Source organism: Danio rerio, chromosome 19 (assembly GCF_052040795.2).
Source record: "Danio rerio strain M-AB ecotype USA chromosome 19, GRCz13ab, whole genome shotgun sequence".
In the NCBI taxonomy this organism is placed as follows: domain Eukaryota; kingdom Metazoa; phylum Chordata; class Actinopteri; order Cypriniformes; family Danionidae; genus Danio; species Danio rerio.
This window is the reverse complement of record NC_141039.2, coordinates 24,564,559-24,588,230: the sequence shown is the minus strand read 5'-3', so window position 1 is coordinate 24,588,230 and position 23,672 is coordinate 24,564,559. Positions and strand designations below refer to the sequence as shown.

At 35.0% G+C, this 23,672-nt stretch overlaps 1 protein-coding gene across 43 annotated transcripts in view; it reads left to right on the top strand.

Annotated features, from left to right (window-relative positions):
* The window catches only part of pleca (plectin a), a 213,972-nt gene that overhangs the window by 126,329 nt on the left and 63,971 nt on the right, over positions 1-23,672 (top strand). For 33 of the 43 annotated variants that reach the window (NM_001430891.1, XM_087294777.1, XM_087294752.1 and 30 more), the window contains one exon: positions 20,418-20,479. In NM_001430891.1, the coding sequence (NP_001417820.1) occupies positions 20,418-20,479 (62 nt within the window). Of the gene's footprint in view, positions 1-6,750; positions 7,008-16,925; positions 17,124-20,417; positions 20,480-23,672 lie in introns of those variants that run through there. The other 10 variants (XM_087294783.1, XM_087294761.1, XM_087294782.1 and 7 more) reach the window with 3 other exon arrangements.

Sequence of the window (23,672 nt, the reverse complement as noted above, 5' to 3'; positions counted from 1 at the left end):
TATATTCCTTCGGCTTAGTCTATATTTCAGCGCCACACAGAATGAACTGTCAACTATTCCAGCATATCTTTTATGCAGCAAATGCCCTTCTATCCACAACCCAGGATTGGGAAACACCCATACGCACTCTTTCACACACACACATACGGACAACTTAAATACTCTTGGTTGGGTCAAGGGAATGAGCAGGGTGAGTCAGTCAGTCAGTCAGTCGACTGCAGCATCTGGTGGATTTACGTGAGAACAACAGGCACGATTGGCACTCGCAAGAGAAATCTGACATCTCAAAAAGCGTACACAGCGGCCTCTGGTGGATTCACAAAAATAAAAACTGCCAAAAAAAAATAAAAAAATAGTAGCTCCTGGGATGTATTTGGCGCTCTTCATTAATGTATATAGCGGTACGTTTTCAGAATGAGCCTGGGTTGCAATGCCGCTCGTGAAAATAGCTTTTTTTAATATGATTATACAACATCCTTCAAAACATTTGGGATAATAAAAATGTATGTGAGCTAAATATATGACACTCTAGTGGTTTTTGGATATTTTAATGAAACAATTGAACATAATGTGCCATTTTTTAGGAGTCTGCAAATTGGTGCCTGTTAAAAAATCCCAGTACGTACCTTCCCTTTTCTGGGTATACAAGCTCCGTTGGGGTTTTATGAGGTGAAATGTGGTGCCCGTGCCAGCGGTTGCTCCTCACTACAGAAGCAGGTGATAAGGATTACACAAAAGGTTATGCCGGTTTTAAGAGACTCTGTCGAATGCCAGTTGAAGCACGGCCTGTTTGATCACTGAAGGACATTTAGTTGAAGTGCATAGAGGGCACTGGTCATAGGAAAGGGTAGTTGTGTAAGGTTGCGTTTGAATGTCAGCTGGTTGAAGCTAGTTTCAGAATGGTTATGCTGGGAATTCTCCATCGCCGGTTTAAAATAAGAACGCTCTTCCTCTGCAGAGGGCACAGTGCTATGACGCTTTACTGGCTGTGAGTGATGTGTGTATCCTGGATACAACCAAAACACCCGCAAATCAACCCGCAAACATGAAGCTCTCGACTGTGGGCTTTAAAAACACGTCAGCTATTAGATGTGTGCTCATATGATCCCTGAGCAAAGAACACAGCACATAGCCTTATAGCATGATCGGATAACACTTTTCTTTTAACCATTATGTCCAGTAAATATTCCCTGTCTTCTTGAATGATCATAGTTTTTATTTTTTTTTGGTTGTCATTCATTCATTCATTTTCTTTTCGGCTTAGTCCATTAATTAATCTTGGGTCGCCACAGCGGAATGAACCTTCAACTTATCCAGCACGTTTTTACGCAGCGGATGCCCTTCCAGCCGCAACCCATCTCTGGGAAACATTCACACACAAACTCATTCACACTCATACACTATGGACAATTTAGCCTACCCAATGTACTGCATGTCTTTGGACTGTGGGGGGAAACCCACGCTAACGCAGGGAGAACATGCAAACGCAGTGGCGCAATAGGTAGTGCTGTCGCCTCACAGCAAGAAGGTTGCTGGGTCGCTGGTTCGATCCTCTGCGTTTCTGTGAGGAGTTTGCATGTTCTCCCTGCATTTGCGTGGGTTTCCTCCGGGTGCTCCGGTTTCCCCCACAGTCCAAAGACGTGGTACAGGTGAATTGGGTAGGCTAAATTGTCTGTAGTGCATGAGTGTGAGTAAGTTTGTGTGGATGTTTCCCAGGGATGGGTTGCGGTGGGAAGGGCATCTACTCCGTAAAAACATGCTGGATATGTTGGCGGTTCATTCCGCTGTGGAATGACCTGGATTAATAAAGAAAATTAATGAATGAAGGAATAAATTATGAAAACATGCAACAAAATATTATGAATGTATAACTTTTTAATATTTGCAATCATTTAACTATTGTATTAATAGTTATGTAATTAGTATAGTTAATAGTTAAATAATTATTCCATAATATTTTATATACATTTGTAATATATGTATATATGTATATATATGTATAATATGTACATATATATATACACACACACACACAAAAAGGACAACCTAAACATGTAACAATTAGCAAATACACTGAAGAATATTTTGAGAAAAAAACAAAAAATAATAAAGGCTAGTGCAATCCTACAAACAGAAAATACTTCTTTAATGTATTGATAGTTTTCATTAAAACGTATAATTAAATTAAACAAAATAAAATCTTTCTAAAATAAATGTAATAAATAAATGTCATAATATTCTGTATAAATTGAGCTTTTTATATATTCATTTTAATTTAATATAAAATGATTAATAGAAAATAAAAATATTAATATAAGATAGTGATGCTAAAGTAACAATAGTCATAAGGAAGAAATAATGGAGGCTCTTTATTTGTTTATGCACACAGTGTTTGTTTTGTTATTGAGACTTTATCTTTTCATGATGTCCACTTTATAGTTGTTCCCCTTGACCACACCTATTCATTAGTTAGTCAGTATGAGGAATATTTCCTTGTGCAAAAATCAAAACAGCAAAATATCTCTCACCGCGACATATAATTCAGTTACCCATAAACTCAGATGATCAGATAACATTCTTTTTCTTAAGATAAGATCCATGATCCAAGATCCATTCAGTAACTAACCAGACTAATCTGATATCAGCTTGCATACCAGCATTAATCTATATACAGTATGAAGTTCATCTCAGCTTGAGTGACATAGAATGGAATAGAGTTTCAGAATTTAGGATATTTCCGGTAGAAAGTAGTCTAAATGATCTGTGGTGCAATAACAAGTCTATGTGATGAAAAAAACTTTTGACGAAACATTTTTCTTTAAAGGGGTTATATGTCAAATTCAGCAACCCCTGTTATTAGCAACACCAATGGTTAAGTTGTTAGACGAACTGCCAGCAGCAGGTTATTGTTTGTGCATGTACAGTCTAAACAAAATGCAAATGTGATCAAAACCCAATAGTTGGGTTGAACGTTTAATTGAAAAAAAATTTACGGGTTTGTCCATATATTTTATCCAAATGTAGGTTACAACAATTTAGCGTTTTTTTGTTTTGTTTTGTTTTGTTTTTTTTGTTTTGTTTTGTTTGTTTTTTCAGTGTAAAGAGACTATATATTTATTCCTACAAAATAATTACAATTACACTGCTTGATCATAAAGTATATTTATCACATTCACATTACATTACAAAAAGTTCTTTTGAAATAATCGTGGCTTTTACACTAGATATATGAACTTAAAAAAGACAACACAAAAAAAACAACAGGAAGGCGCAGTTAACATTAGCTTTCTAGATGTTTATGTCAGGTTGCTCTTTTAAACTGTATGTTAGTGTTACATACAGTAACTATTCACTCAATCAGTGTACACTTAATGTCACTGTAGGAGAAATGCTAAAACCTAAATAATTTACAATTGCTGCAATGTGAGCAAGCTAAAAAGCAGATATTATGTTAGATTATGGGTAATTTATATTAAGCAGATTTATAATATTATAAAGTTCCTCCAGTGCAGTCTTTTTGGTCCTTTTCACACTACTAATACTTACAGAGATATATTATCGATGAATAAAGGATTCATTTAATACAGGTTTTTGCACAGCACCAAATAAATACCACAGAACTTGGTTCTAATCGACCATCAACCTTTTTCTCAGAGAATGAAAAGCTGATAAAACATTGCTACAACTCTGATTAGTCTACCGGAATATGTATATTTTAAACAAGCTGAACCTGATCGGTCAGTTCTTGTCACGTGACACGCAATGCGCTCTCGGAATTCATTCAACTGTGTGCTTCTAGAAGGTGCGAGCGCAAGCCGCGAACCTCCATTGGAAATAATGAACTTGCGCGAACTCTAAAGCATGATATGTGAACGACCCCTAAAAGGCTGCAGGCATTTGCAGTCTCCAGCAGTTGATTTTCTTGCACAGCCATGGTGGATTCACCTGATTTGTTGACAAATGGGTTGCAGATACATTCTTTCGCAGTTCACGGGTCCTTCACTGGGCCTTTTCCCCTTAGCAAAGAAACTTTACAAAGACATCTGTTTCCTACTCATTTTGCTACTTGTGGGTTAAATTTGGGTGCTCAAGTGACCGAGTTGTAAGTGAAAATATGGGCTGTGTCTGAAACCACATACTTTTATACTATACCGTACGCTAAAATCAGTATCCGAGCTGAGTAGTATGTCTGAATTCATAGAATTCGAAAATCAGAATTTGAGAAGTACCCGGATAACTTGCTACTTCCGGCGAGATTTTGAAGTGCGCATCCCATGCATGCTGCGCTATCCCATGAGAGAATTCATAAATGGGAGTGAAGCGACGCATTTGACACAGGTTTGTGATGTGACCATGACAAAATGGCGGACGTAATACATCCGAAATCCATTCATAGTGTATAGAGCATACTTTTCTAACGGCCGAATAGTACGTTTAAATTCAAATGCAGTACCTACTGAGTGGTAGGCGGTTTCAGACGCAGCCATGGTCATTTTTCAAAATAAAAGATTTTTCAAAATAAAAGACTCTCGTTTAGACTCTTAATTATCATTCAGCTAATAAATAAAACTGAAATAATTCATAATTTCTTGCGCAGCCTGGTACAAATTGATCCATGGACTGGTACCGATTGAAACTCTTTGGAGCTCATGTAAATGTCACATTAAAAAAATGTCTGAATCCTTTACATGAAAAAAAATAGTCTAGGAAGTCAAGACGGTTACAGTTTTTAGGTTTCAATGCAAGCTGCTCACACATTGGCAGTATAGATTATGCACACACCAACAACAAAATTCTTACATATACAATTGTACTATACTGCAAAAGTGATGCTTTTTTATACATAGGACCACAGAAGCTTGTTATCCCTGTGGTCCAAATGTAATATGGTAGTGAGTCAGTTTTTCTGAATGCGTCAACTTCGAAGAATTCCCTCAAATTAAGTTCTTCTGCTGAATGACTCACAAGCATCACACTATTTACTGCCGTCTTTGTGATGCTGAATGTTTTCAGTTTGAATCAGAAGTCTGCTTTATACCTCACCCTATTTATAATTCCTACTGACTTCTACTGAAAGTCTGTTTGTAGACCAGAAACTCATCGCAATGCATACTTTAAAGTGTATTTAAAAAATCCTTAAGGGGAAATTGCTCTGTTTTTTGTGTAGCTACAAACATGTACATTGTAATTGCAGTGAATTTGGAGGTGTAGTCGGGTAAAAATCCGAGTTCATCTTTTGAACATAAGCTCATCTCCCAACCCTGCTGCCAACTCAACATGTCCCACCTGTACTGACACCGCCTTTGTTTGCTTCCCTATTCAAATATTGAATTACCTGCACGGCAACACACTCTCTGAACATCAAAGACACACTACCTCATGGAGTAGGTGAAAAAACAGTTCGGTTTTAACTTTTCTGGCTTTGTATTTCAGTAAATGAAATACAAAATTTGGTTGTCAGCATAAAACAACCTCCTGCCTGTATTCTTTATGTTGGGTCCTCCTGCATTGTTGCCATTTTAACATTTTACTCATTTATTTTTGCAGTGAAGTTGATTTAGAGTACTACTTTAAATCATCTTTTTTCTTTTTTATTATCCGTTTTTCCCTCATGATTTCTTGTATTTTATGCCTGTTGTTGTCTTTGCTACACTTTTAATTCAATTACTTCACTAATTTCGGACAGATATGAATTTGAGTGCAATCTTAAAAAATTGTGCAACTGCTCCCGCAACACGTGTTACATATCTCAGCATTTTTCCTTGTAAATTTATGACTTGACACTTACTTAACAACAATATATCATCGGTGCTGGAATTACATTGACATTCAAGAAGACTTTCTCTACATATTTTGAAGACTTGAGCTGTTCAGGCTCCCAAATGTTTTTGGTGCCTTTATCTGTTAAAGACATTTTAAACAAAACATTAGTCTTCATGAAGTTTTTTTCTTTAGAGAGGTACAGTTGTAACAGTTTGTAAAAAGCAATTAGTTGACTTAAAAAAAAAAAAAGTTGGATTAAAAAAAATAAACTATGCACAATTATTTTTTATAAAGCTAAGTCAACTTAAGAGTGTTAATTATAATGGGTTAATTCCCTTTTGAAAGTAGTTATTCGATGTTAACATTTATTTTGTGCACATATTTCTTTTGATTTTAACAGCTAGAATGATTATTTTAATGCTCTAAAACATTACAATAATTCGACACAAAAGCACTGAAAAAATATTCAAAGCTAATTCCTTGGATTTACACATTTTCTTTAAGTTATGTGGTTGAAAACTATTTAATTGGGCTGAATTTAAACAAAGTTGAACATACTACATTTTATTTAAATTTAACACATATACGTTGTTTACACTATTGCAAACATAATTTTTTTTTTTCAGTGTGTGACCATAGGAACGTATTAATCTTATCAGAAAATGGATCATCTCTTCAAAAATAGGAGGCTAAACCGTGTTAACTTTGGAGAACCAGCTTTCCATCTTCACACATGGTTTCAGGATGCGTTAAGCAATATCTGGGGAAATATTCTCCATGTTTCTAAAGATAAAAACATTATTTTAATCAGTAACAGCGGAGGATTGGCCATATGGGAGGAATCACATTTCAATGGCAGTCCGGGAGAAGAGTTTGTCCCCGGAGCTCGAGCAGAAAAGAGCGCAGCTTCAAACACATTGCGATGGGTTGGGCTAGTATTGAGGTAAAGCTTTCACTGCTTTTCCAGTGAGACGCCCCTTCATTTTTCTCAGTCCCAAAACAAATGTATTCAAACGTGTGCGGCTGATACCGAGTTTGGGGAACTAAACTAAACCACAGAGCGAGCGCAACAAGTTTTCCCCCTCTCCCTGTGAACATGGCCGGCGCGAGTGACATGTCCGCGGCAGCTGCGCCGTGTCTCGCCATGTACAGTCTGGATGTGATTTACGGACGCGGGAACTACATCCACGAGATGAGCTGCGGGGAGGTTGGACCGCACTTGTACAGCCGCATGTGTTGCGCAGGTAGGAGCTGCTGCTGTACTGACGCACCAAATTTTGCCGTATGATCCAGTAGACGAATAGGAGGAGTTCGATCGAGGGGGGCGATAACGGACAGTGTGTGTATGTGTGTGTGTGTGAGGGTGCGCGCACGCGTGTGTTATTTAGTTAAGGGGGGAGGAAGAGCGGGGTGTTGTGGAGTTAAACTGTTTCTATATTTGTAGATTTTTGGTGTTCGTTGATCCATTGTTGACGCGATAATCAAGCCATGAATGTCTTTCAAAAATAGTTGCGTAATTAAACCCTTTCTTTTATAATTTCCTTGTATAGGCCTAATTATAAATATGCATATTCTAGAATGCATACAACAAAACAGCCGTATTACACGAGTAGCTAACCGCGCTTTAATTCCGTGTTTTATTTTTCTAACTCTTCGTATATTCTAATGAGATAAACCTGTTCTGAGTGAGCCTAAAACGAGACTAAACAACTTCTACATGGGCTACAGCAAGTTAGGAGAACTTAATTGTCTATTGTATGATGTGCAATGCAATTGAAAATTACTTTCCGACACAAGCTATTTAAATGAACTGTGAAACAGATAACATAAAGTCATAACATTTGCTTTTTATAAAATGTAGCCTACTATTAATTAGGTTTATTTAATTTTAGCAACTTTTTTTATTTTGCTTTGCTTTATTATTATTATTTTTTAACTTTTTTAAAGTTAAATCAGTTGTGTGTGTATTTACTTAAAATTAAACTTTTGATTAACTATTGTTGGCATTTCTTTCAAATTAAAAACAAAAATGTTATTCATGTTATGTCATTTGGAGCATGCTTTTAGACATGTTTGGGCCTAATTAAATTTTTTGTATTTTTAATGTCTCAACTCCAGAGTTAAGAAATCAATATTTGGTGAAATAACCCTTATTTTTCTACCATGACAAATGAAGATTTTTGTTAGTCAGACTAAGTGACATTTTTAAAATGATATTTTTAAAACAACAATCCTTTTATTTGAGATTTATAGAATGAGACACTATATTAACTTTTTACAAACACATAACAAATCCAGAGAAACAAGAGGTTTCAAGTGTCTCTTCATTTTTCTTTCTATTAGCTGTATATGGGACATTCCACTGGAAACATACATGATCTGTTCCTAAAATAAAAGCATAAATATCGTGAATATAAAGTATTTCATCCCAGATATTTCTAAATTGGACTGATGGTTGATTTCTGTGAGTTGTTCTATTAATGAATGTCATTAGTTTGGATCTCAGATTTGTTTTTCTTTATTTAAAACACTTTACAAATTAACAAACTTGTTATTGTCTTCTGCCCAATTAAACAACTTTAATAAAAACTCTTATTTGTAAAAACAAAACATCAGAAATAGCAAGTTTAAGTTGTTATCATTCACACCAATTGATTAATAACACAAAATTCTAAAGAAATTCTACAGATAAATACTACAAGTATAAATACAAATAATAAATTTACAATTATCCCCATGTTTCGGTGTGTCCTGTCACATTTACATTAAATTTAACATAAAAAAATGTGTGCAATACACGTTGACATCACTTGATGGAGGCGAAGCTGACAGGGATCAAGAATGCGTTCTGTCATTGAATTGTATGATTTTATGCTTGTTTTTGTATGATTTTGTAATGACGACCAGTTAAAGTCAGGCCCTGTCACATTTTTTAAATGAATGTCCTATAAGCTTAATGACACAGCACTGATTTGTCAAATTACTCTATAGCTCACTGTAAAAAATGCAGGGTTCTCATAGTTCATGATGTCTTAACACAAATCAATTAAGTTAATACATTGAAGTGGATTGAACATTTAACAAGTTGTCCCCAAAAAATCTCAAAAATTGTCTTGTTTCAGCTGATTTAAAATAAGTAGTTTGAACAAGCAGGAAAACCGGTGCTCTTTCAGTAACTACAAACAGATGTGTGCATGCTATAGGGGAAAAAAAGCATCTCAGCACCTCCTCCTTTTGGAAAAGTGCACCTCACTGGACCAAAACCACAGTGACTCTAAAAATATTGGTGGGTTGTTCCTCACTCACAGCTTCTGTATGTTTGGGTCTTTGTTGCCCTAGGAACCGTCCAGCTTTCATTTTCCACTAAAACTAAGTGGCTGCCTGAAAAGAAAAAAGGAAGGGAAAAATCGTTTGGAGATGTTAGCCAGCTGTGAGGAACATTAGTCTACACATACTGTAGATGAGTGTGCAATAAATTATGCTCCTTGTCCTTACATCCTTAATCAAGTGATAAAGTGTTTTTTGATTATCTTCGCTGAACGATACACTGCTAGAACAGTTGCCACTAGAGGGAGACAGACTTCACAAACATCTTTCATAAAAGTCATATAGTTTGCTGATGCCAGTATTTAATGATGATGTATTTGCTGATATACATTTTCCCAACTTTTTATCAAATTTCAAATGGTTTGAAAATATATCTAGACACTTGTTGGAAATCAATTGCTATTTATGATAGGACAAAATGTACAATGTAAGTCAATGTCTACCAGTTTTCAAACTTTTTTAAAAATATCATCAAATAGGTGTGGAATGCGATAAAGATTTCATTTTTATTTTTGAGTGCACTATATCTTTAAGCCTTTCTTTTCATGATATTCCAGTAACCATTTGAACATTTTTTCTCTTGTCCGTGAAATTCTGTCTAATAAAACGATTTGGAAAAGATTCACCAACAATATTGTGTTTCCACTCCGTGATTAAATGTAGACTTTTGGTTTTCGCGTCATAAATCTTTCATTATGAGTGTTTTGTGTGTGTGTGAGTGTAGATGCTTGCGAGATTGGGAGTGAAGGTAAAACAGCACATCTTTTGCTTTAGGAATTAGCTATAGACGTGTTATCACTAGTTTGATAGGCTTTCGGAGCAGTGGTCGTCTGTGTGAACCTGTCTTGAGAGTTATTGCAAGTCACTGAGAGGAGAAACAGTGTTATGTACCTGATTTAGGATGAGTTACTGCTTGAGTGTGTGTTTACGGCAGGTGTGTGTGCCGGGCAGGAATGTACAATTGACAGTTTGGGGTTGCAGAAGATTTCAGAGCTCCCTCTGCAGGCTCCATTGGTCCCAATACATACACTGTACAAATACAATGACAAAGTTTAACTTAACATTTAAAACGATCACTAGAAAAGTTAATTTGTTTCAACAAAAAATTAAGGTAGCCAGAATGTTTTTACAGTGAATAAATAATAATTCAAAAGTAGTTTTGAAGTAATACTTCAAAAGTAGTAGTTGAATAATAATTCAAAAGTGAATAATAATTCACTAAGTAGTTGGTGTTGGGTAAAAAAAAAAAGTTATATATTTAAATTTTAATCTTATGTTGCTCTTAAGATTAAAGTTGCATCACACAAAATAATTTATTTAATCCTCATTTATTGCATTGATTTAATTACTTTAAATGTGAGAACCATTAAAGCAGTTTAAAACTATATAATGTATGCTAACTATATAATGTATGCTTAAATTACTTAAATAACATATTTCATTACTAATATTTATTTATTTAATTATAAATTTTAAGCAGTTGCGTCAGACGATATATAATTTATTTAATCCTTGTTTATTGGATTGATTTAAATACTTGCATATATATATATATATATATATATATATATATATATATATATATATATATATATATATATATATATATATATATATATATATATATATGGTTATTTTTATTTAATTTTATATTAATTATTCATATAAAATTTTTATACATGTAAATGTGTAATACAGCTGGACAGTTAATATTTACATTTTAAGGATTCATTTATGCTAATCATGTGATCATTATGGTTATTACATTATTACTTCCATATTGTAAACTTGATTGCACACAATAATAATTAGGCTAATTAAAGAAAGAATGAGTTTTGCAAATTGAGCTGTATCTACTCAGAAGTGTTACAAATGACCAGCATTGGTCCTGTCAGCCCTTTAGGAGAAAACTTCAGAGCAAGCCACATTCCAGTGTCTGAGACATTTTGGCAGCACTCTCTGAACTGTCAAATTGTCACACTCTTTTACCTTTGTGCTCTTTACACCTTCACATCACACATAAGGAGTTGTCTTAGATTAATAGTTGTTTCTGGTCTGTGGTTTACAAAGTTGCTCTCAAATGGTGTTGAACCTGTGATGCCTGAAGCCAAAAACATCTGGTACCTGTGCGTACACGTTTCTACTCTCTCACTACTCAAAGATTATGTGACTTACAGAAGGACTAAGGAATTAACCCCAGGACAAATTCCTGTCAAATGGCTCTAAAGTGTTATGCAGTCTTTATTATGTAGTCTGTTGTGCATATTTGAGGGTTGTTGTTTTTTTCTGTTTACATTGCATAAGTCAATATAATCAATTTTTCTTTTATGGCAAAATCATTACAATATTAAGTAGAGACATCAAGTAAAGGTTTTTAATGAAGATATTGTAAATATTCATTCATTCATTCATTCATTTTCTTGTCGGCTTAGTCCCTTTATTAATCTGGGGTCGCCACAGCGGAAGGAACGGCCAACTTATCCAGCACTTTTTCATTCCATCTCTGGGAAACCACACACATTCACACACACACACTCATACACTACGGACAATTTAGCCTACCCTATTTACCTGTACCGCATGTCAACACTCAATGTTTGATTTGGAATGTGCATGGGGAAGAACGTAATTCAGACAACTTTAAAATAGGGGTGCATGATATATCGTTTCAGCATCACTATCACAATTTTCAAACCTGCAATAGTCACAAGCAATGTCAAGGTGGGATTGTTGTTATGATTTGAGTCCTTGCAAAGTTTAACCCTAATAGAGTGAAAGATTTTCAGTTGCTTATGTTTTTTAGGCCTGGGCTGTGATAGATTTCAATTAAGTTTAAACCATTTTAAATTCTAAACATTCTATCTGTCTTTTATTGGTTCGTTCCTTCCATCATTCATTCATTTGTTCCATTTATCATTCATTCGTTCCATCCATCGTTTGTTTGTTTGTTCGTTCATTTTATCATTCGTTCCATCCATCGTTAATTAATTCCATCAATTGTCCATTTGTTTGTTCCATTCATCCATCCATAAGTCCATCCATTGTTCGATTATTTGTTTTTTTCATCCATCGTTCCATCCATCTATCCATCATTTCAACTATGCATCCCATCCGTCCATCCATCCATCCATCCAAAACGAGTAAAATAATCATGAATTTAAACATAAATGCAATTTTGAATATTTACCATAAGAATATGTATCTTTAAGTTAACATTTTCAAAGGCTTAATCATTTGTTCATTTGTTTGTTCCATCATCCATCCTTCATGTGTTTGTTTATTCATTTGTTTGTTCCATCCATCCTTCCTTCCATACATCCTTCCTTCCTTCCATCCATCCATCCATCCATCCATCCATCCATCCATCCATCGGTAGTTTATTCGTTCCATTCAACGTTCTTTCATTTGTTTCTTCATTGTTCATTCCTTTGTTACATCCATTGTTTGTTCATTTATTTCATTCGTCGTTCATTTTTTTCTTCAGTCCATTGTTCATTCATTCCATCCATCATTTGTACCTTCATTCCATGCATTGTTTGTTCTTTCCATTTATTGTTTCATTCGTTCATTCCATCTATCGTTTATTTGTTCCATCCATCATTTGTTAGTTCGTTCCATCCATTGTTTCATTCATGTGTCCATCCATCCATCCAAAAAAGTTAAATAAACATAAATTTAAACATAAATATGTTTTTTTTATATTTGTCTTATAGGAATATGTATCTTTAACAGGATAAAGGACGGAACAAAAAAACAATGGATGGAACGAACAAACAAATGAACAAATGATTTATTATTAATTTGTTCATTCCATTCATCATTTATTGTTTGTTTGTTCATTCATTTGTTTTATCCATCCATTATTTGTCTGTTCCATCCCCCGTTCATTCCTTTATTTGTTTCTTCCATTGTTTGTTCATTCGTTCCTTCCATCTTTCATCTCTTCCATCTATTGTTCCATCCATCTTTCCATCTATTGTTTCATCTATCTAATCCAATCCAATCCAATCATCCATTCATCCTTCCTTCCACCCATCCATCCATCCATCCATCCATCCATCCATCCATCCATCCATCCATTCATCTATCCAAAAAGAGTAAAATAACCATAAATTTAAGCATACATGGGATTTTCAATATTTATCTTAAGAACATGTATCTTTAACTTTACATTTTCTTATTTTCACAAACCTTAAATGCACTGTAATTCTCTGGTTACTTTTAGGTGCACATGACTAAAAATAATGTCTGCTTGTTGTTCAATAAGTGAGCCAGATGTCACATTATAAAAAAGCTCTGATTTAGACTCATTTAAATAATTTACTCAATTTCAGACTGACTGAGACTCGTAAAGCTTGTGAATGATTCATTTTAAAAAATTCTCTCAACAAAAAGATCTGGATCAGACTCTGCAGATCTCATTGTTTGTTCTTGTGTACACTTTTTTGGATGATATTGCATTCCACAACATAACTTGTCACACTCAATTAGTCGCATGGCTGCATGCAAAAGAAAGCACTGCTATTGGCTCTTGTTTGTGCTCTCACCAATCAGCATTGCTCAAAGGCTTACGAGTGAGTGACAGCAGCATGTATTTTCACTCAAGCCCAAACAGGCCACGGCCTAGAGCTGCATTTCAAAGAATCCTGCAGTCCTACCTGCCATTCGTTTCCATACACAGAGATGGGTTGTCTGTAAGGTTAAAAGGCTCCAGTCAAACCTGTGCACTCAGAAATATGACTGCGCTCATTACTTCCACTGGTCTCCATCATATATGCTAATTATTCACATTTCGTGCAGATGATAGAAGCGGCATTTTGTTCCAGACAGAGAGACTCTTTGAAACTTTGCATGATCTGTTTGTGTCCTTGCACGCTAGCTTCAAAACGCTGCCTTCGGGAGATGTGTTTATTGCAACCACACATGCACAGGGACTCTCTTGTGCTCTGCTCTGTCTAGGGTGACTTTGGCAGGGCCGCATGAAATAATGTCTTTGTTGTGTCTATCTATATCAATCAAAGAACGGCAGCGACTCCTGACACTGAAAATCTGAGCCTCCTACTTGAGACTATACAACAGGCTTTCTGTGTGACTCCTGGAATTAGTCACATTTCCCCTTATGAGTGGGATTTCCCAGTTGGTGGAACATCAACTCCCTTTTCCCCTCCCCAAACAGATGGAATACCCAGATGGAAATAGACCTTTGCCTAGATTTTTTTCTGGTCAATTTAATAGTGACTCATTTTCACTGCATGCTATAAGTGGCTTGTGCAGTTAAATAGCTTAATCACCTCTTATAAAGTAAAAAAAAAAAAACTTTGTTGGGTCTTTAGTAGGGTTGGATAATATGTCTAGATAATTATTTTCCATATTGGATATAAGTTGTTAATGCTTTCATATTTGAAACTGAAAGAGTACACTTAAGCCACTAAAATTAGAGGCTCCATTAAATTTCATAACATATATCCGGCCGATAAATTTTTCGATGGCCGAAAGTTCGGTACATCTCTAATATCAACCCACTTTTAGATTCCCATTATTGCACATTTCTGCTGTGATTGGCTCTTAGATCAATATAGAGTAAAAAAGTCCATGGCTTATTGTTATTGACATAAAGGTTATCTCGATTTGTTAACCATTTATCAGCCCAGCCCTAGTCTAAATTTTATTCCAGTTTTTCTGTCAAAACTGGGGAGATTGAGGGAATGAGGTGCTAGAAGAGATATGTCTATAAAGTTTATCACATCTGTTCTTGGGAGGCATGGTGGCTCAGTGGTTAGCATTGTTGTCTTAAAGCAAGAAAATCACTAGTTTGAGTCCCGGCTGGGCCACTTGGCAGTTTGCATGATGTTGTCCCCGTGTTGGCGTTGGTTTTCCCCGGGTGCTCCGGTTTCCCCCACAGTCCAAACACATGCGTTATACGTGAATTGGGTAAAAAAAATTGGCCGTAGTATATGAGTATGTGTGTGTGTGTGTGTGAAAAGTGTGGGTTTCCCAGTACTGGGCTCCGGCTGAAAAGACATCCACTGCATAAAACATATGCTGGAATAGTTGGCAGTTTATTCCGCTGTGGCGACCTCTGAAATAATTAGTTTGTGTTGCCAGTGAAAAAAATGGGTTAAATTCTTAGTGTTGAGCCCTAAAAACTCCTAAAACTCCTAAAAGGAGGCATGTAGACATACCACACAAAATAAAAAAAAATGTGACATTTAACATTACAGCATATTTATGCATATAAAATACATTTTCCCAACAAAAAAATTGTGGCTGGTGAAAATGACAAGCGGCTAGTAACTTTGGAAAACTACTAGCCATAATGGCTAGTGATCAAAAAAGTTAATGTCAAGCCCTGATGATGTTCCATGAAGATATTTGGATTTTTCTGTAAATGTAAATAGTACATGTTGTAGATATGCCAAAATAAGATTTTTGATTAGGAATGAACATTGTTGAGCACTTAATTTAGACAAATTGAAAGACTTTTTTCATCAGTATGTTTTAATTTTATTTATTTAGTCTATTTGCGTTATAGAGAGCAAATTTGATATAGCATATATATAGCATTGATATAACATAACTCTATCAAACTGCACCATTTTGTGCACTTTTGAAGTTAAATTTTGCCTTTTTGGTGATCAGACTGGCTTTATTGAACTAAATGGGACATGTAGTGTGCTTATAGTATCAATGTATATCAATGTCCAAACTCTGTTGATTCGCAACTAGTAAACAAGACTTAATACAAAAAAATTGTTCTACAGTGTTAGATACACACTTGTAACTACTTATTAAAATGCAGTCACCATTTTTCTCCTAAATTTTACATGCAAAATCCACTCATTCCAATTTGGTTGTTTTGCATTGGAAAAAAGCACTATGCTTTAAGTTAGTTGTGTTGTGAATTTGCAGCTCAGTTTTTTTTTTTAATTGACTTATGTGAGATCGCAACATAATTGATAGTTAATTATTTGTGCACAAAATGTCACTGTGATCACACTTTTAGCATCATGTTTTTCTCCCTTAAAATATAATTGCTTAGAATTCATATTGTAGAGCACAAAAAGGATATGTCAATTCATGTTTACCATATACTTTTCATTGCTCATAAATAGACAATTCAGAACATAAAAATTCATAATAATATCTTAAAGCAGCTAGTGGCTTTAATTAATCATCTGGGTTTTGACATCTTGGCTCCAGGACTCCATTCCTATACTCGAAGAATCTCCGCCCACAGTGAAATCTGATTGGTTCACAATTCTGTATATTGAAAATATTCCGCCTGACTGTGATTGTGTCACTCTGTGGTGAATTTTTGCTTTCGTTGTGGACAGACGGATTACTCAGGACTTGTGGTGGTTTGTGCCACGCTGAGACTTCTTTACGGTGGTCACATTCCCAGAGCAGCTGCTTCGCTTGTTATTGGCTGTTTGCAGATGTGAGCTGCGGAAACTGTTAACCATTTTCAAAGCATGTAAAAAAATGTGTGGTTTTTCTCTGCTTCTAAGCAGTTCACATGGAATATTTAAAATAAAATTAGTTTTTTCCAACTTTCTGCTGAAAAGTTGGTCTGGTCAGCCACAGTGTTATTTTGTTTCGTTATTAATTTTCACACCTTTTATAAGACCACACAATTACAAACTCCTACTCAAAAGAGAGAGCAGCCTTTAAATTTATTGCCTAAAGACAGGTATTTAGCAAGAAGTGCGAAAGAAAAAAACTTCAGCAGTAGAGAGAGGAACAGAACTAGAGGGGAAGAAAAGGGAGGGTGAAGCGAGCAGGCTTGGAAACACACCCACCCGCCTGCATGGATCTTCTCTTTTGCTTTCTGAACCATCAGACCGGGTGTAAAGAGCAGTTCAGGTGGTTTGAACAGATCAGCAGTAAGTGTGAAACTGGGTTCACACAAGGATAAGAAATGGCTGTCTATAAAGGTTACAGAACGTACTCTACTGACAGTGTTGGCAGTGATGTGGTCTTCACAGAGGACAATCTATACCAGGGGATGCTGAGGGCCATGGATGAAAGAAAAGGTACTGCGGAAATACTCTGTTTTATACTTAATAGTTTATTTGGATTGTTAAAACTTTTAATCTACACAATCTGGAATGTGGAATGAGGCATTTTTGCTTTAGTCGAGTGACACGTTTGAAGTTTTGGTTTTACCCTTAGTTGATTTTAGCTATGCAATCAAGTTATTATTCTGCATAATAGTCGACCCCTTATGGACAGGCCAAATATACTTGTAGTCTTTCCAACAGGTAATACTAAGTGTAAAGATGTGAAATGAAAGTTTTGGGGCTCCAAAAGGGAGGGGCTTTTGCAAAGGCGGATCTCAAATCTGGGTTGTGGTCCTGTGTGCACACGCTTGGCATGTTGGAAAAGAGGTCACAATTTGGGTTCAGCAAAACTTAAACATTGTAAATGTTCTTGATTTATTTTTCTAACTTTGATTTACACTGACACATTACTTCATAGAGTAAAAATCCATTCCCGCAAGGTATGTTTTCAGTTTTACGAGTGTCAAATTCAGTGCAGGGATATGCATCTTTCCTTCAGATCTTGTGTTTCAGAGTGTGAAACCTGAAAACTTCCCTTGGCTTTTAGATGCAGGTAATACCTTTCCATTATGAGGCTCTACGGGTCTGTTTTTGCTTGGAATTTTAAGTGCCCCCTTAATCCAGCCTTTGACCCGTCTGACATTATAGGTGATCACACATGTTTTAGAGCTGTTCTCAGATCAGTTTACGGTTGAAATTTGCTCACATACAGATCAAAACTTCTGTCTATATAGGGTGATAATTGCATATTGACACAAGTTCTTATATGCAACGTATATTTCAATATATTACAAAAATGTGCAATCACAGTACATATATTGTATAAATAACCATTGTAATTACATAAATATGTGTATATGGTCAACTATATTAGCTAACTGTTCATATAAGGCCATATATCAGATTTGTGTGTGGGTATGCGTGTGTACAAATGCATCATGCAGAAAATAAAGGTTAATAAAGGACGTAAAGAGCAGTTACTCATAATAATGCTTTCAGAGAAACTGGTTTACGTGACAGTATGAGCTTTAAGAAACAGGAAGTGATATAGTGATGCCAACTGGCACTGTAAACCATGGCAACAAAACGACAGAATAACAACATGCATTCAGCGCCCTACGGGTGTTTCGTTTTGCCTTGTTGTCCTGAATGACCTTATCTCATCGTGTTTTGATGAAATAGTGAGAAATACTGGAACTTTGAAGGCCTTATCATAAGTTTAAGATTTGTTTTGTTGGTTTGTTGTAAAATTTCAGTCATGCTGGCTGATCAGAAATTACGTCAGTCTTAGTGTTTTTGTCTTGTGACTGAGCGCTGTTGTTCTTCTTCAAATAAAGAGTTCAAAAGCCTCTAAATGACGTCTGAAATTTTGTTCTGAAATGTGACCCTGGACCACAAAATCTGCCGTAAGTGTGCATTTTTGGAAATTGAGATTTAGGCAAATGTAAATTAATAAGGCTTCCATTAATGTAGACTTTGCTAGAATGAGTTGAGAAATGACAGATAATCGGAAATCTAGAATTCAAGGTTTTTAAAAATATACAATTGAGTGCCATTCATATTACTAAACAAAAATATATATTCACTGTATTAAATATATAAATTGTCTTCAAGTAACGTGATCTTTATTTAATATTTAAACGATTTCTGGCATAAAATAAATAATACTTTTTTTATTTTTATTTTGACCAATACGGCTTATTTTTGGCTGTATCCAGAAATATACATGTACAATATGATACTGTTTTTGTGGTCCAGGGTCACAAATGAGCATTTTCCAATGGCTCTTGTGCGTTGGTTGAGTTTTATCACATTCATGACAATGAATATGTTGTTTTCATTGCGTTTAAAGTGAAATAATTGAAAAAGAGGTTTTTCAACTCATCAAATGTTCTTTAATGTAAAGTATCTTTATCTTGAAAGCATTTGTAGTGATTGTTTTTATGCTAGCTTAAGTGCAGCATCATCAAAAAATCAAATTAGGACCGATTGAGTATAATGTATTAGTCTTATATTTGTATTGAATCCTTAGCCAGAATCATTGTGAAACCCACTAGTTTAAGGTGGTGGAACTTTTGGAACATCTCACTTCTTTTACATGCCTTGAAGCCAGTTTCCACATTAATATTTAATGACATTGGTAATAATAGTAATTTGAGATGAAGGTAAATGCGGAACATTTCAATGCTTTTAAACAAATTGAAAAGCAAATAAAGGAATGAAACAGTCTTGGCAAAAAACAATCTGTAGTCAGTCGTGGGTTTCCCAGAAGCATATTAGTTCAAGATTATCTTTATTTGTCAGTAGGAAGTCACATGTTTTGTCACTAATGTCTGAACGAACGTTAATGAAGTCAGTAACGTACAGTGAAAGTAGCAGAAATCCTCCAGTCACCCACACCAGTGGAATGTTTTTAAAATGCTCAGATGAACAGATATAGACCGCTAATTTTCACTGTGGTATCTCTAAGATATGCTCTTGTTCATAACATGAGGGCCCACCCAGTCAATGTGCACAATTTTGGTTGACGGTGAATACCATTGAGAGACCTCACTTATAGAATACTCTCATATATTCACTCCAAAGAAGCATTTATTCGAATAGAAATACAGTAGAGGTAGCATTAATGTGAAATACAGCTACTTACTATAGCAATAATGCATTAATATTGCTATACAATATATAATATGACTTAATATTGCTATACAAATATAGCACTTATGTGAAATAGCTACTTTTCATGTTAATATATCTTAAAATAAAGCTAAATATTTTGCATCCATTAGTTTAATTTTCACTGTCACCATGATCCTACAGAAATATACTGATTACCGCTCAAAAATATTATATTTTGTTAGAACAGTTAAACAGACAGTTTTATTTGAAAATTTTAATTAATGTAAGGTTTTGAAAACCGTAAATGAAAAGCATTCATTTAAAATAAATGTCTTTCCTAAATGTCAGTTTAAAGCCTCCTTGCAATAAAAATAAACATTTGATGGAATTAAAACTCTACTGAAGCCAATAATGACGCAAAAAAGCACATTCTAAATTCACTTAACATTTGCTTCTCTAAAATCCTTATCATGTGGAACCACATAAAACCAACTATAAAAACCACACAGAGCACTATTATCAATAGAAAGGAGAAGTTCTCATCAATTCAGAAGTTTCCATTGTGTGTTATATAATGTCAACTGTTTCCCAATGTCTCTCTCTGATTTTACGCCATTTTAATAATAAAATGTGTCTTTTTGTGTCTTGCAGATGAACGGGATCGAGTACAGAAAAAGACCTTTACAAAATGGGTGAACAAGCATCTGGTTAAGGTATTACCATCAACTGGAATCACAAATTGCAATAGTATTGTAACAGCGTTTACAGTTTCTCCAGGTTTTGTTTGTAGGAACCACACAGTAACAGTTAAAGGGATAGTTCACTCAAAAAAGAAAAATTCTGGCATCATTTACTTACCCAAGATTTGTTCCAAACCAGATTGACATTTTTGTTTTGTTGAATTCAAAAGAAGATATTTTGAAGAATGTTGGGAAATGTGTAACTACTGACTAAAATTTTTTTTTTTTTTTTTTACTATGGATTGGTTACCATTTTCAACTGTTTTAGAATTTTCATTTTCCTGGAACCTGGTTTGGAACGAGTCAAGAGTGAGTAAATGATCACAGAATTACGTTATTTGGGAGAAATATCCCTTTAATTTAATCACATTTCTTTTTGCTCAATGGCTTGATTCCAAAGCTAAGATCATTTTTGACACAGTGTCCATGTTCACACCACAGATAAATTGATTGTCAGATCACTTTTTAGTGCTCAGTCCTGAACAAAACTATATTTACAGAAATGCAATGCTGTATGTAATATCTAATTTAAAAGAAAACTAAAATTACAAATATAAGCATTAAAAAAAACAAAATTTAAAAGCGTATTTATTTTCTTAACTGACCAACTGCACAGAGCAAATAATCTCTGGGAAAGCCTTGCTTCATTCATGTTGCCAAATCTTTCTAGACCTACAGCATACAATAAAAAACAAGCCTATAATTAATGAAAATGAATCCAGATACTCTACTGATCCAACAGTATAACTCTATAAACTTGATGGATTTATGAGCCCAGCCTAAAAAAGGCCCATGGATGCTTAAAATAAGTGGGCATAGCAACACAGCAAAAAAGATTTTTAAATTAAACAAAAAAAGATACATCTGTCTATTTGTGGTTTACGTCAAACTGCAGAGCATGATGGGTCTTTGATTGCTTTAATATTAAATTCGGTCATCAATAGTGGAGATGCCTAAACATTACTAGTGAATACAGTGGTGTTAACCATCACAATTTTGTGAGTGAGTCATGTTCTGACTACTCACTGAACAATGATTTAGGTTATTTAAATCTGTACTTAAATGCAGTCGTAACTATACTGAGTCTACTGATTATTGAAACCATGCTTCTAAAATTAACTTAAATAATGTTTACCCCATTTAATTATTGGATTCAGCATATTAACATTAGCACGTTAGCACATCATTGTCAAGATTTATTTCCAGGCACTCAATAAGCTTTAGTCATTAGCACATCGTTGTCTAGATTTATTTCCTTGCTCTCAAACATACACACTAAATGCCCATTCACACTATTTAGTAACATTGATAAATATATAGTTCAAAAATTTGTCCACCAGCTCATCAACAAAAAAAAAAATATATATTTAAAGCTAATAAAATACGATCTTGCTTTTAAAAGCAGAAAAAGAAAATGTTTAGTGATAATTTAAGATAAATGTCAGTGCAAAATATTTAAAAGCTTCAAAACTAATTGAGAAGAAAATTAAAAAGCATTACAGAGCTGGTAGATTAGTATGGAGAAGCAGTCTTGTGTTTCATAGTCATTTAAGTCCAAGATTTTCTTTCGGTTTTTGTCTGGAAATCGCTGGTTTAGTCACAAAGACCAGAAAATATCTGAACTCAAGTGAAAGCAAAACTATCTATCTCAGTAGAACGGAAAAACAGGATCCATCCAACCCTAAAGAGTGCAACTATTTAAAGGGATAGTTCACCCAAAACTGAAAATTCTGTCATCTCTACAGTACTCACTATTACTTGTTCTAAGAGTGCTTTCACACCTTGGCGTTTGTCTTGTTTGCCCATTTAGCACGTTTCATTTGGCATATGTGAAACCTGCAATCGCACTGGGATCCTTGCCAAATCAATTGGTCTGAGATAGCCCGAATGAGGTGGTCTAAGCTTGATTGAAACGAACTCTGGAGTGAATCGATTGTAGTGAGAAAGCAATTTGATCCAACAAACTAGCGAACCACGCTATATCAGTGTATTATGAATATGTAATAGTCATATTTACAGCTATATAAATTATGTGTAAGACGGGATATCATTCCTGCTGGTAAATGTACGTTTCCTTTTCGAATTTGAAAGTGAAAGCATGCAAATCAAGCAATGTTTATCCGTTAGAAAAATTTACTGAAATTACGATTTTATTATTTTTTTTCCATATTTTAATCTTATATTATTTTCTAATAGGCCTATTGTTTTGTTCATTTCTGCACTGACACCTGGAAAGAAAGATCAGCATTGATCTGCTTCATGATCTGACTGCAGTCTCGCTTTATCTGTTAGTTTTAATAGAATGATGGATTCAATAGCTTGATTTTTACATCTCTTGGCAACTGAAATAAGGCTATGAATGGGAAAGTCTTACCTCTCTGATTTATATTATCCCAGTCCTTGGGATAAACCATGAACTCTGAACAATGTGGAGAGAGTTTACACGCACGTAACTTGTTTTAACTATGTTAGTCCATGTAGAAACTTTGCCGTTCGATAGCAAATCACACCAAGAACAAAAATAAACATTGTAACAATTTTAATCCCTGTTTCTGAACAAAACAATCAATCTACAGGTGTGAAAGCACCCTAAACCGGTATCACTTTGTTTCTTTTGTTGAACAGTAACGAATATATTTTGATTTCAGAACCCCTATTATGTGTTTTTAAAAATGACCTTCCATGCAGTGTGTAACACCCCTAAGTGAAGTGAAATAATCAGCTAAGGCTTAAATCTGAAAGTGCACCGTGTTTAAAACTATTGATTCATTTATAAAACAGCCGACTCATAGTTGTTAAAATTAATCGCCGCTGTAACAAGTCTTTAGCCATGTCGGCGTGACGTCTATACGAAACTCAAGCCCCGCCCATTTGTTGCTCGCACAGACACAGGAAAATTGAAACACCTGGCCCCACCCACAAACACTGTAAATAGAAGAAGACAAACATTGTAGCAGATCCCGGTTGAATCAGCTCGCGATCCACCGCGTTTTGTCATTGCTATGGCCAATACACAAGTGCGGCGGCCAGGTTTCAGAACAGTTTAGCTTTTGCCACTGTGTGGATTAATACTGAATGTGTTTTATGGTTAAGAATAGAGCAGTGTGCTGGTGTTTAACTGCATTGCTGTAATGCACTCCTGCATTGGGCTCACACATATACTCTG